We start from the raw sequence: 15,079 nt of genomic DNA, 5'->3' as shown, positions 1-15,079 counted from the left end.
GATAAAACCCAAATGTGTCCCGAATTACAAGAGGGCGTGGTATATTGAAAAGATAAGTGCTGTTGGAGTATAGCATATTTGGCCAGAGAAATAGGCCGTCCTTGGTAATTTTAACAGGAGAGTTGGACCTCAACAAATTTTAACTCCTGGAGTCCCATTGGAAGGCCTTGGGGAATTTCCAATACATGAAGCTATATAATTTACTGAGCAATATCTTAAGCTGTAATGGATCTCTGAGTCTGAAATATCTGGGATCTGGGATCTGAGACTGTTGGAACTCCATAATGAAACCCAAAGGAGGTCCCCAGTTTTTACTTTAGTAACTTGAATTTCCAGGATTAAATGTGTAGATGGATGATCAATTGCTCATGACTTTTAGGCTCATGTTTGTCTCAATCCAGACTTTGTTTTTCCTCTGGTATGGGACTGTGATGCCACCGAGAAAGAACAGGCAGAATGAAAAGATGCTCAACATCACTCACCATCAAGGAAATGCAAATCAAAACTACAGCAAATCAATTCACACCTGTCAGAATGACTAAAATCAAAAACACAAGAAACAAGTGTTAGAGAGAATGTGGAGAAAAAGGAACCCTCATGCACTGTTGATAGAATTGGTTCAGCCACTATGAAAAACCGTATGGAGCTTCCTCAAAAAGTTAAAAATGAACTACCCTGTGATGCAGTAATCACACTACTGAGTGTTTACTCAAAAAATACAAAAACACTACTTCAAAAGGATACATGCACCCCTATGCCTATTGCAGCATCATTTACAATAGCCAACATATGGAAGCAGTCCAATTGTCCATCAACAAATGAATGGATAAAGAAGATGTGATATAATATACAATGGAATATTATGTAGCCATTAAAAAACAATCTTGCCGTTACATGGATATAAATGGAGCTAGAGAATAATGCTAAGTAAAGTAAGTCAGCCAGAGAAAGACAAATACCATATGATTTCCCTCACATGTGGAATTTAAGAAACAAAACAAACAAGGGGGGAAAAGGGGGAGAGAGAGATTGAGGGAGACAAGAACCAAAAACTAGATTCTTGACTATAAAGAGCAAACTGATGGTTATCTCATGGAAGTGAGTGGGGGGATGAACATAGTAGATGAAGGAGAATAAGAGTGCACCTTAGTGCTGAGTAATATATGGAATTGTTGAATCACTATATTGTACGTGTGGAATTAATATAACACTATGTTAACTATATTGGGATTAAAATAAACAATAAAAGTAAAAAAAAATAAACACAAGAGAAAAAAAAAGATAAGCTTTGTTTTGGCTATGTCTTGCAGTGATGAGCACTTTTCTCTAGCAAAAGGTAATGTATTAAGCATTTGCACAGTGTATGGCTTACAGACAGTGCTAAATAATTGATAGATAATTAAAATAAAGATGAATAGGATCACAGAAAGTCTACTGTCCCAAATTGAGTTATTTACAATCCTTTCTGTTGTCTCTAGCTGACCTGTTTCATTGTGAACAATGAGGAAAGTTGTATCAGCTCCATGGGTCCCCGTGTTTCTAATCCAGTTACTAGCATTGAAGATCAGGGCTACCGTATGGCCACACTGCTCACTGCCCAACTCCAGGGAACTCTCCAATGGTCACCAACAGGAATGGTTCTTCCTGGAGACTCATCATATGGTAACCCTATAAACTGTTCAGCATGAGGTAGATACTGCTTAAAGCCAATGTAGTTTTGATAACTCCTTCTGGACTGGGGTTCAGCTGTGCTGTCTGGCTTTTCCTGTCTTAGGGAAAAAACAAAGATGTAGTGTTAGGTCTTCTTTGGTTCCATGCAAATTTTAAGATTGATTGTTCTAGTTCTGTGAAAAATGTTGCTATTTTGAAAAATATTTTTGCATTAAATCTGTATGTTGCTTTGGGTAGTATGGACATTTTAACAATATTTGTTCTTCCAGTCCATGACCATGAATATCTTTCCACTTGTTTGTGTTGTCTCCAGTATCATTCTTTTTTCAATATCTTTCATTAGTGTTTTAGTTTTCAGAGTACATGTCTTTCACTTCTTTGATCAACAAACAATACTAAGTTTGTTCTTAAGTATTTTATTATCTTTGGTGCAATTATAGATGGAATTGTTCACTTAATTTCTCTTCTTGTTGCTTCACTATTATTATAAAAATGTGTGGCATTTTTATATATCAATTCTATATCCTGAAACCTTATTGAATGCATTTATCGGTTCTAGTAGTTTTTTGTTGGGCTCTTTTGAGTTTTTTCTCTATAGTATCATGTCATCTACAAATAGTGAAATTTTTGCTTTTTTTTTTTTAAGATTTATGTATTTATTTGAGATAGAGACAGAGCAGAGGGAAAGGCAGAGGGAGAAGATGAGAGAGAGAAGCACACTCCCCACTGAGCATGGTGCTGAACATGGGGCTTGATTTCACAGCCCTGAGATCATGACCTGAGCTGAAATAAAAAGTTGGACTCTTAGCCAACTGAGCCATCTAGATGCCCTGAAAGTTTTACTTCTTTCTTACTAATTTGGATACCTTTTATTCCTTCCTTTTGTCTGATTGTTGTGGTTAGGACCTTTATTTCTTTTTTTTTTTTTTTTTTTTTTAAACTTTTTTTTAAATATTTTTTATTTATTTATGACAGTCACACAGAGAGAGAGAGAGGCAGAGACACAGGCAGAGGGAAAAGCAGGCTCCATGCACCAGGAGCCCGACGTGGGATTCGATCCCAGGTCTCCAGGATCGCGCCCTGGGCCAAAGGCAGGCGCTAAACCGCTGCGCCACCCAGGGATCCCACCTTTATTTCTATATTAAATAACAGTGTTGAGAATGGACATCCCTGTGTTGTTCCTGACCTTAACGTCTCTCAGTTTTTCAGTACTGAGTATGATGTTAGTTGTTGGATTTTCATTTATGGCCTTTAAAATGTTGAGGCCTACTTTGTTTAGGGCTTTTATCATGAATGGATGTTGTAGGCCAGATACATCTTCTGTATCTACTGATGTGGCTTTTATCCCTTCCTTTAAAAAAAAAAAAGTTATTTATTTATTTATTGCATGTGAGCAGTGGGGAGGGACAGAGAAAGAGAAAGAGAGAATCTCAAGCAGACTTCCTACTGAGTATGGAGCCCAAAGTAGGAGTCAATCCCATGACCCTGAGATCATGACCTGAGCTGAAATTAAGAGTCAGATGCTTAACTGACTGAGCCACCTAGGCACCCCTTTTGTTAATGATATATCACATTAATTGACTTCCAGATATTGAACCATACTCGTATCCCAGGATAAATCCCACTTGATCACGGTAAATGATTTTTTAAATGTAGAGTTGGATTTAGTTTACTAATATTGTGTTGAGGATTTTTACATCTATGTTCATCAGAGATACTGGCCTATAGTTCTCTTTTCTTGTAATGTCTTTATCTGGTTTAGATATCAGGGTAATGCTGGCTTCATAGAATGAATTTGGAAGATTTCCTTCATTTTCTATTTTTTGGAATAGTTTGAGAAGAATAGGTATTAACTGTTCTTTAAATGTTTGGTAACATTCACCTGGGAAGCCATCTGGTCCTGGACTTTTGTTGAAGAGTTTTTTGATTACTGATTCAATTTCATTGCTGATAATCTGTTTGATTTTTTTTTCTTCCTGATTCATTTTGAGAGGTTATATGTCTCTAGGAATCTATCCATTTCCTCTAGGTTGCCCAATTTGTTGGCATATCATTTTTCATAATATTCTCTTATAATCCTTAGTATTTCTGTGGTACTGGTTGTTCTCCTTTTTCATTCCTGATTTTGTTCGTATAAGTCTACCTCCCCCCACCCCCTTTCTCTTTCTTTCATTTTTTTTTCCTGAGGAGTCTAGCTAAAGGTTTATTGATTTTGTTGCTCTTTTCAAAGAACCAGCACCTGATTTTATTGATCTGTTCTATTGTTTTATTAGTTTCTCTTTTATTTCTCCTCTAATATTTATTTTTTCCTTCCTCCCACTGCTTTTGTTGTTCTTTTTCTATCTCCTTTTTTTTTTTAAGATTTTATTTATTTATTCATGAGAGACACAGAGAGGCAGAGATATAGGCAGAGGGAGAAGCAGGCTCTCCACAGGGAGCTTGATGTGGGACTTGATCCCAGGACCCGGGATCACGCCCTAAGCTGAAGGCAGAGGTCAATTGCTGAGCCACCCAGGCATCCCATCTTTATCTATTTCCTTTAGATGTAAGATTAGGTTGTTTGAGATTTTTCTTGCTTCTTGAGATAGGCCTATATTGTTATAAACTTTGCTCTTAGAACAGCTTTTGCTGTAACCCAAAGATTTTGGACCATTGTGTTTTCATTTTCACTGGTCTCCATGCATTTTTTTGATTTTGTCTTTTATTTCATGATTGGCCTATTCAGTGTTTAGTAACATGTAATTTAATCTCCATGTATTTGTGTGCCTTCCAGTTTGTTTTCTTGTGGTTGACTTCTAGTTTCATAGCTTTGTGGTCTGAAAAGATGCACAGTATGGCTTCAGTCTTTTTTAATTTGTTGAGACTTGTTTTGTGGCCTAATATGTAGTCTGTTTTGGTGAATATTCCTTGTGCACTTGAAAAGGATGCATATTCTGCTGGTTTAAGATGGAATGTTTAAATACATCTGTTAAATCCATCTAGTCCAATGTGTCATTCAAAGCCACTGTTTCCTTATTGATTGTCTGCATGATTTATTCATTGATGTAAATGGGGTGTTAAAATCCCTACTATTATTGTATGACTATCAATTAATTCCTTTATATTTGTTATTAGCTGCTTTATTTTTTTGGGTGCTCCCAAATTGTTGTCTTCTTGTTGAATTGTACCATTTATGATTACATAATGTCCTTCTTTGTCCCTTGTTGTAGTCTTTGTAATAAGGCCTATTTCGTCTGATATAAGAATTGCTACTCTGGCTTTCTTTTCACTTCCATTTGCATGATAAATGTCTTTCTCTTCACTTTCAGTCTGCATGTGTGTTTAGGTCTGAAATAAGTCTCTTGTAGGCAGCATATAGATAGGTCTTTTTTTTTTTTTAATCCATTCTGTCACCCTATGTCTTTTTATTGTAGCATTTAGTATATATAAGTCCTTATTGCCATTTCGTTACTTGTTTTATGGTTGTTTTGTATTTCTTCTCTGTTCTCTTCTTCCCTTCTTCTTTTTCTCATGATTAATTTACTTTCTTTAGTGAAATACTTGGATTCCTTACTCTACTTCTTGCATATCTTAATGATTTTTGATTTGTTGTTACCAGTCAGTTTATTTGTAGCATCTGCATATAGCAGTCTACATAAAGTTCATGGTTACTTAGTTTTGAACTTATTCTTTATTCCTGTCCCCTCCACCATTCAGATATTTGCTATCATCTTTTACATCCTTTGACTTTGTGCTTTTCTTGAATAATTTTTACAGATATACTTACTTTTTTCTTTTGTGCTTCCTATTTTTTTTCACTTGATTGTGGTTTTGTTTTCCACTCACAGAGTCCCCCTTAATATTTGTTGTAGGGCTGATTTAGTGGTCATGAAGTCTTTAACTCTTTTTTTTCCTATAAAGCTCTTTAAATCTCCTTCTATTCCAAATGATAGCCTTGCTTGATAGAGTGTTCTTGTCTGCAGATTTTTCTTTTCAGGACTTTAAGGATGCCATGCTACTCCCTTCTAGCTTGCAAGGTTTCTGCTGAAAAATCAGCCAATAGGCTTATGGAGTTTCCTTTGTATGTGACTGCCTTCTTTTCTCTTGCTGCCTTTCAAATTCTTGCTTTATCATATTTTTTTGTCATTTATTTATTTATTTATTTAAATTGAATATACCATAAGGGAGTGTCAGGAGGGACAGCAAACAAGAGACTGCCTTGAAGTAGTGCCATTTTAATTACTCTGTGCTTGGTATGAACCTCCCTGCATTGAATTTGTTGGGGGTTGTCTGTGACTCTTAAATCTGGGTCTCTGTTTCCTGTCCTAGATTTGGGAAGTTTTCAGCTATTATTTCTTCAAATATATTTTCCATTTCTTTTTCTCTTCTCCTCCTGGGACCCATATAATGAAAATGTTACTATGCTTGATGGTGTTGTGGGTTCTCCAAGAAACACTTAGAGCACTTTTTTTTCTCTTACCTCTTCAACTTGATTGGTTTCCATTAACTTTCTCCTCCAGGTTCCTGATATGTTCCTCTGTTTCCTGTAGTCTACATTTATTCCATGTATTGTATTTTTTATTTCATTTTATTGAAATAGAGATATATATATAGAGAGAGAGATAGATATATATCTATAGATATAGATATCTTTATTTCATTATATTGAGATAAAGATATAGATATCTATATTGAGAAAAAGATATATATAGTTAGATATCTATATCTTTATCTCTATCTATCTATCTATCTATCTATCTATCTTTATAAGGATCTCACTGATGTTCTTCACCCTTTTCTGAAGTCCAGGAAATTAAATTCATGGTTGGGCATATTACTTACGTCTGTTTTGCTTAGATCTCCTCCTGTGATTTTGTCCATTTCTTTCATTTGTGAAATGTTTCTCTTCTCCTCATTTTGTCTATGTCTATTTCTTTGTTAAGAAAGTCAGCTACCAAAAAAAAAAAAAAAAAAAGAAAGAAAGAAAGAAAAGAAAGTCAGCTACATCTTCTGTATTTGAGAGTAGTGGCTTTATGAAGAAGAGGCCCTGCAGTGCCTTGCAGTACAGTGTTCCCTATTCACTAAAACCTGGCACTTCATTAGAGTCTCCTAGGTGTGTTGCTTGTGTCCTGCTGTTGTATTTGAGTCATTTTTTCTTTCAGTCCAGATGTCTTCACTGACTCTCTGCCTGTTGTGGGCTGGGCTTGCTCTGTGGTGTTAGTGAAGCCCAGGTAGGCCAGCTCTGAGGGGTTCTGACCCACAGGAGGGCTTGGAGGCAGGGCAGTGATGTTAGCAAAATTTGCACTGAGCCACTACTCCTAGGTTGGGTTTCTGAGAGATGCTATGGCTTGGGTCACAGAATTTGGCAGCTCCAGTCATGTGTACAGTGGTTGGGCAGGATGTTTGGGAACATGGCAGTAGCAAAATCTGTGCTCATCCCAGGGCCAAGGCCATCAGGCTTGAGGTGGGAGGGTTCTCGGGAGAATGCATGGGTGGGGTGCACTGCCAGCAGGTCAGGTAGCAAGTGTAGTGCTGCCTCCTGCAGGTGGCTCAGTACAGAGTGCTGGGGGAGGAGAATGGTGCTCTCTAATTAGTTCCTTTGTTCTGGGAGAAGTCCTCCAACATGCTCCAAAATCATCATAAACAGATCTCCCTCCCATTTGTTCCAGGTATGCAAACTGTCCCTTTTATGTTGTCTCTCCATGGGCTGCTATCTCTTTAAGGGTGGGGACCCAGCTATCATTTACCATCTTGGCTCACCACATGCTAAGTCAGCTGACTTTTAAAAGTCCAGGCTCCTTGTTCCCCTTGTTAGACAAACTCATGGAATTCAGCCGCTCTGTTTTCAAAGCCAGGTGCTATGGGGATTCATCTTCACTGGGCAATCTCCTTGGTACAAGGGACCATTTTCTTCCTTTCTCTGTGCTTGCAGGTCTCTCCTTCTGTGGGCAGCTCCTGACCTCTGTTTCTATCTTTCCTAATCTCTCAGATGTGGCTTCTTCTCTAGACGTAATTGTGGAGTTTGTTCTGCCAGTCTTTGGATTGCTCTCCAATTTATTTACACGGATATGAGTGATAATCTAGTTGTAAATACGGGTTTCTGGTGAGCTTAATGTCCTCCTATTCCACCACCTTCCCAAGATCCTCTCCGAAGTTTTGTGTTTCAATGAACTATGAACTAAAAGTGGGGAAAATAACCTCGTAGTTCTGCTCTCAATGTTGGGGGCTTCATTAGAAATATACAATTGATAAATTTGCTAGTTTGAAAATTGTCTCCCATATAATACTAACCTACCATCTGTGGCTAGTGGATGTATTTTGGTGATACATTGGCAAGACAGTTGGTTTCACAGCAAGAATGTTCCCTTGTTCTTAGTAAAATAAAGTTTCTGTCACACATGACTTCAGATATCCTAATTTCTAGAATAAAACCCAGCATTTCCAAAGAAGTTTTTGGCAATTGCTTGAAGAAGGTTAAATTAAGCATAAATACAAGGTTAATATTTGTTTCCTTTGATAAAACTGCAAAGAAATTAAAGCTCTAGACTTCTGACACTACCTTTTAGGATATTTGCAGAAAAATCATTATACTAGTGTAGGTAGAAATTTTTTGTGCTTTTATCTACATAGTGTTTTTAGGATATTTATGCGTGATAAAAATATGAGTTTTGATTTCTGCTAAGTAAGAATTTCAGAAGGAGTAGGTTACTTATTTACTCGAAATCTTTGTTTTATTGTTAAAATCAGGATATAATTGATTCATCTCATGTAGGGGTTGAGTAGCAGCTTATACATAGAATGACTATAAGGAGCACTGTGAATATTGTAGTGGCACAGAAATGCTTATTATCAATAATAAGCAGTGAGGTATTCCACTGAAGAAGTTGAAGGCAAGACATTGTCACATTGTTTTCTCAGGATTTTAAAAACTTTGGCTTTCTTGTGCATGTGACATTTTCAATTGTGTTGGAGAGAATAGGAGCTCTAAATGTAGTACTTTGTTGTCTGAGGAATTCTTGATAGAGACAGACTTCATATGAAGTCTAAATTGTGTCACTCACTGTCTGAGTTTTAGCATTAAGATCTTTAGAAGATAATTTGTTTATTCTTAATGTAACCTCAGGCTGAATTCTCTTAGGTTATCATAGAAGAAATGTCACCTGAAAGTGGAAAATATCCCTGAGATTGCTTTAGGCTTGAGCACATTTTTCTTGTCAAAAAATTAAGTCCAGTCTTGAAGGTTACTGGTATTTGCATATATACTCCATTCTTTTGGGTTCGCAGGGACTAAAGGACTAGTGACTAAAAGTGGGAGGAAAGGAGATTATTCTTATGATAAAAAAGGTTGAGAATATATTCCAAGACCAAATATAGTAAAGATCTCTGTGTTTCTGCTTGACATATCCCTGAGTCTCTGCAAAGAAAGATCATAAGCTTTTGGCTATGTGGACAGGATCCCAAAACAGTTGCTTATATTCAATCCTTTCATCATTTCCTCTCCAAATATCCATTTATTTTAAGGAATGGGTACTTTTAAATTATATGTGAGGTTACATAAGAAGTAACTTTTTAAGTAATATATGAAAATATAGAGCTTCCTTGAGTTATGGTGGGGTTATATCCCAATAAGCCCATCATAAGCTGAAAATATCATAAGTTAAACATACATTTAATACACTTAACCTATCGAACAGCACAGCTTCACATAGCTTAACTTAAATGTGCTCAGAGTACTCATATTATTTTGCTTTTGGGCAAAATCATCTAACACAAAGTCTGCTTTATCATAAAGTGTTGACCATCTCACGTAATGTATTGAATAGCATATTGATAGTGGAAAACAGAATGACTGAATGGGTACAGAACAGTTATAAGTATAGTATATTAGTTGTTTACCCTTTTGGTCACAGGAGTGATTGGGAGCTGCAGCTTGCTGCCACTGCCCAGCATTGAGAGAGGATTGTCCCACATAGCGCTGGACTGGGAAAATATCAAAAGTCAAAATTAGGGCTATGGTTTCTACTGAATGTGTATCACTTTGCATCATTGTAAAGTCTAAAAATTTTGAAGTCAAACCATATTGACTTGGAGGCTGTCCATATTGCAAAGGGCAAATTAACAATATTTTATTTATATAGTGTGTTTTTGTGTGCTTTCCATGTGGAAATTAGAAAGGCAACATTCACAGTAAATTCATTTGACTTAACAGTATTCTTTCACTCATGAATAGCAGCCTTGGTATACATTCTGTACTCTTGGTACAGAAGAGTTCATATTTCAGATAATTAGAAAGAATAGGGCGAGAGAACAGAGCCTGGAGAGCCACTGAGAGGATGTGTGACTCAAAGCCCACCCTTTACCTCCAAAACAGAGGGAAAAGGGTTGGTTTGCATTTTGTAATTAAAGTGTGGGCCTTGCTAATGCTCCCATGAGTGCTGGAGTCCAAGACATCTTGATGAAGATCAGAAATCAAGTTACCCTAGAGGAATTTTGTTTTTGTTTTTAAGCAGATGTTTACAGGGCTGCAATCTTTATTAAGTAACAGCACCAGGGAAATGTTACAGACAGGAATGCTTCCTGTCTATCACAGTTTAGAGTGACTTGGCAAAGGATTATTAATGATTTGGAAAATTCCAGAACTAAGTTTGATGTCAGAATGTTAGGAACACTTTATGCTAAGGCCAGAAAGGTGACTTTGTACCTCTGAGGGTAGTCAATTACTCAACCAAACCACAGATGTTTTATTCAAGACACTACCCTAGGCCTTTAGAGGGGCACATAAAAAATTATAACATACAATCTCTGTTCCAAAAGAGCTTGCATTTATTTGCAGAAAAATTCAGAGATGTATGAAAAATTAATGGGATAAGGCAGTATATGTAAAGTGCCCAGTGAAAGTTACAGAAAGTAAAGGTTAAAGGGAAGAATATGTATGAGTTAGGGTTCTTTGATTCAGATCAACAATACTGCTCTCAACAACTTGAACAAATGAGAATTTATTTGAAGACTTTTAGGAACTCATAGACTTGCCAGAAGTCTTGAGAGTCTGGCTTGAAGGCCTTAGGAGACAGGCATGAGGAGCTGTCCAAAAGATCTGTGGTGCCATAGATCCTGGGTCTGGAAGAAATTTTAAGTGTTAGGTCATTCCAAGTTGTGGATTATTTGACAGATTTTTAATATTCTATCATAGATGTAGAGGTGATGTTTATGGTATACTTGGGATAATGCATAAATTTTTCTGCTTGCAATGAACGATAAATGCATGAGGAAAAGGATCAGTTAGCAAAGTAAGTGGGAACCAGATTATGGAGTGCTTTGCTAAAATTATCTTACTGGCAGTGAAGAACACTTTGTAATGTTTAGCAAGAGTATAGCATGGTAATAATAGCAATGTTTTAACTCTGTTCTTTATAGTGGTGAGATTTCAAAGAAAATAGTCACTCCCTTCCTTACTCCTGAGGCTTTTGAATTCAGCATATGGGTGGTCTGTTTCTGAACTGCTTCCTTTCTTTACAGCATTCTGTATCATGCCTTTCCTAGGACAGTGTTTCTCAAAAGAGCAACCAAAGGCTACCTGCATTAGGAATGACTTGGATGAGGGTATGCCTGGGTGGCTCAGCAGTTGAGTGCCTGCCTTCAACCTGGGCATGATCCTGGAGTCCCAGGGTCGAGTCCTGCATCGGGCTCCCTGCATGGAACCTGCCTCTCTCTCTGCCTGTGTTTCTGCCTCTCTCTCTGTGTTTCTTATAAATAAATAAATAAAATCTTAAAAAAAAAATAAATGACGGGAGGGATTCCTCAATGGCTCTGCCAGTTAAGCAGATAAGGTATACACTCTAAGCACTCTTGGTTTGGCTCTGGTCATAATCTCCTGTTCATTCTCTCTCTCTCTCTCTCTCTCTCTTTCTTTCTCTCTCTCTCAAGTAAATAAATCCTAAAAGGAAAAAAAAAGAAATGACTGGGGAGATTTGTTAAAATGCATATTCTTTGGGCCCTATTGAATTAGAATATTGGGGGCTGGGGACAAGAACCTGCATTTTCAGCAGGTTACCTGAGTGATTCCTCTGTGGACTGAGGTTCAAGAACCACTGACCTGAGGAGTGTTTAAATGGACAGATAGGCTTGGGAGCAAGGGAAGATCCTTCCTTCCTGCCTTTCCTTCTCCTTCATGTCCTCACTTTTTCCCCAGCTCCCGTTATTCTGTATGTTTTACTCCCCTTCCATCTTCTCCCTCTCTCTTTTAAGAAACACTCCACTCACTGAGCAGTTCACTGTGTGAAGACTAAATGCCTTTCTGAACACTGAAGACTTAAAAACATACCTGAGGAGCTTAAAATATATGTCTGTTCAAAATAGGCATTGGCAAGAAATCAGTTCTATCTCAGGGTGAGCCTTTTATGGAAAAGATGTTTAGAGTTTGCTTTAAGTAAGGCTTTGATTTGCAAGTGTGGTAGGGTTTGAATAAGGAAGATCTAAGGATTTTCAGCTGTTGATAAAGGGACAGCAGCTGGTGAAACCAAATTGTAGGCATCAGGGTTCGAATCTCCTCCATATCAATTCAGAACATCAGTGAGAGTGTAGGGCCAGGCACTGATGCTTGGGTAGATTCTCTCTTCCTTTATCCACTGCTCTTGTTTGAGATAGCATAAAGAGAAACAACATTTATGTAGCATACTTAAAGCTTTGTAAATATCATGTCATTGATTATAGGAATTCAGTTACTAGAACAATATCTAGCACAAGTAGGTTTTGAGTGGATATTATTGATTCACTAAATGAAACATTTAGTAAATGCTGGGCAATGTTCTAGACACTGAGATGCAACACTGAAGAAAAAAAGAAAGAATCTCTCCCTCATGTGACTTATATTCTAGTGTTGCATGTTATTTTATATCAACTTTTTTAGGTAGATAATATATTTCCCACTTTACAGGTGAGAAATTGAAGCTTGGACACATAAATTCGTTAGATGTCAGACAGCTAGGAATCTGTAAGGTTTAGCTGTAGGAAATGGATTCCCATGCCTGTTTGACTTCCAAACTCATATTTTCTATGACATTATTATAGCTTCGGGTAGATTTTTTTTTTAAATAAAAAACTATCTTCCTTCCTCTGGATATGTTGGTGATCTTCTGAAATTGAAGTGAATTTCCTAGAGAATAGCCTTTATGCAATAAGATGCTAAAGAGAGCTGAGAAGCCCCCAAACAATGCATTGCCCCAGTTCCTTGCCCACTGTGCAGAAATCAGAAGACTTCAGTTAAGCTCCTGTAAACTGACTCTAGAATGGAAACCTTAGATGCTGTTTGGAAATGTCCTATCACATATCTAACACATACTATGACTTCTGATACTTCAGCCTATTACTTTTGGGGAGGGTGTTGTTCCCCTGCCAAGAAAGCAGTGTGTCAGATGCTCCATGTTGATAGTCTTGCACCTTGGTGAAGTAGTTGAAGGTTACCCACTGTGCCTCTCACCTCTGTATGGCTTCCTGTTTCCTTCCTGTCCTGCTGCTCCTTTTCTCTGTGGGTCCTGTGTGCTGACATTCTCAGGGCCTGCTGACATAGCTGAAAATGATCTAAAAAAAATGACTGTGTAAGAGATGTAATACCTTCCTCTTCCAAGAAGAGGTGATCAACTAAATACCATTTGTTTGGTCCAATTATCCACTTAAACACTACAAATTTGGGTACTATGTACTATCTGTTACTTATTAACTGCCCAGTAGCCTTGGACATCTCACTTTCTCTCTCAGGAATTCCAGTTTCTTCACCTGGTAAAATGATATGTTTATTATCAGGATACAATGAGATCATATGTGGAAAGCACTGTGCACATTCCCCAGCACATAGTACCTCCTCATTACCTGTTCTTTATTATTATTTTTATTTTCACAATACTTAGAGGTTGATGATACCTCCATGTTACAGATAAAATATAATGACTATCATATATTAGGTGCAATCTTTTATTTGATTTTTATAGCAAGCTTGCAGGGAAGTACCATTATCAATTCCCACTTTTACAAAGAGGAACTGGGTTGTATTTGGGGTCACTCAGCTGAATAAGTAGTGGAACTGGGATTCATGCTTATTTCTTTTTTTTTTTTTTTATTTCTGATAAACTCCTGAGACTTCATTCTTTCCACTATGACAAGCTGCCTGTAAGGAATGATTGCCACTTCAAAATTGCACTCAGCCTTCTTAAAATACTTCTGTTCTTCAAACGAAATACCTCATGTCAGTTCTAAATCTGTAATACTTGGGGAATTAGGGTCTCATCCCATGTAATGCTACAGTGTGCTCTCTGCACTGCTAAAACCTCAGACACAAGGGTTTTCACCCTCGAGGCATCTGCTGGTGGGCGGCTGATTCTTATGCCATCTATGAGGTGCTATGAGAACACTCTAGATGAAGGATGCTTGTAAATGCAAGCTAGTGTTTCTTCACATGACATATTTGTTGCTACTACTGAGTATTTTAGTTCATTACACTTCTTCCAAATAATTAGAGAAAATGTGCGCATTATAGAATGTATGTATTTCAACCCCTGAGCTGGCACGTTACAAGCTTTCAGTTACTAACATGTGAATTTTAACTATTGTCCCTGTCAGAAGTAACTGATGGCAGAATGAAAATTGTGGAATATAACTTCAGCATTCAAATGTGAATGGATAGGGCCAAAGGAAATGTTTCTGATTGGAAACTGGACCCTTGCCAGCTCTTGAGTTCTGAGGGAGATCTGAGACCTGAGGAGAAATAGCCAAGTTATAAAATATGATTTCCTTTTGCTTTCACTTTGTTTCTTCAAATGTAACATTCCCATGTAGTCTGTAGCTATGTTTGATCACAACAAAGCTAGGTTAGATATAGCTTCTGAAGCACTCAAAATATTTTGCTAAGTAACCTAGAGAGTTCATTTTCACTTCAGTATGAACACAATCCAGATCACTTAGAAGTAATTACTAAGCTTTTTCTCTTATTCAAGATTTGTTCCAGTTCTTGACAATTTTCACAAATATTTAGCAAAATGAAAAAAAATGAAGGACAATGTAGTATATTTTCCATGAAGCTAAATCCATTTAATTCTAAGTGCTGATCTTCTATTTTGAGATTCAAGCATCACAATTTTTTTGTGTTGCCATGTCCCTTTTATTATGAAATGGTGGTAATAGTGACTGAAGTTTCTACATTTAATGTTTTTGGCAATATCTGAGGTTGCTAGCTCTATTTCTGTTTGCCAATTTTTTATTTGTTTTTAATTTACTGACCTGTGCAGTGTAAGCCTGGAACCACTGGTGTGATAGAAAAAGCATAGGCTTTGAAATTAGAAGCCCCTGAATTTCCTTCCTTGCTAAGTTTACTAGAAGCCAGATGAACTGGGCCATTATTGGTGCTCCTAGAATCTCAACTTCCCGATTTGTAACGTAA

General features: G+C 37.2%; 1 protein-coding gene and 1 pseudogene across 1 annotated transcript in view; one reads left to right on the top strand and one right to left on the bottom strand.

Moving 5' to 3' along the window:
- LOC140615341 (uncharacterized) overlaps window positions 1-9,621 on the bottom strand; it is a 37,202-nt gene extending 27,581 nt beyond the window's left edge. The window contains exons 1-2 of the mRNA XM_072795236.1: window positions 9,547-9,621; window positions 1,575-1,765 (exon numbers count right to left, since the gene is read on the bottom strand). Coding sequence (XP_072651337.1) covers window positions 1,575-1,765; window positions 9,547-9,621 — 266 coding nt within the window. The remainder of the gene's footprint in view (window positions 1-1,574; window positions 1,766-9,546) is intronic.
- LOC140615148 (keratin, type II cytoskeletal 8 pseudogene) overlaps window positions 1-15,079 on the top strand; it is a 133,489-nt pseudogene that overhangs the window by 2,286 nt on the left and 116,124 nt on the right.

The sequence above is a fragment of the Canis lupus genome, chromosome 23 (assembly GCF_048164855.1).
Source record: "Canis lupus baileyi chromosome 23, mCanLup2.hap1, whole genome shotgun sequence".
Lineage (NCBI taxonomy): Eukaryota > Metazoa > Chordata > Mammalia > Carnivora > Canidae > Canis > Canis lupus.
Note: the sequence above shows the minus strand (reverse complement) of the source record. Positions and strands in the feature narration are given on the sequence as shown.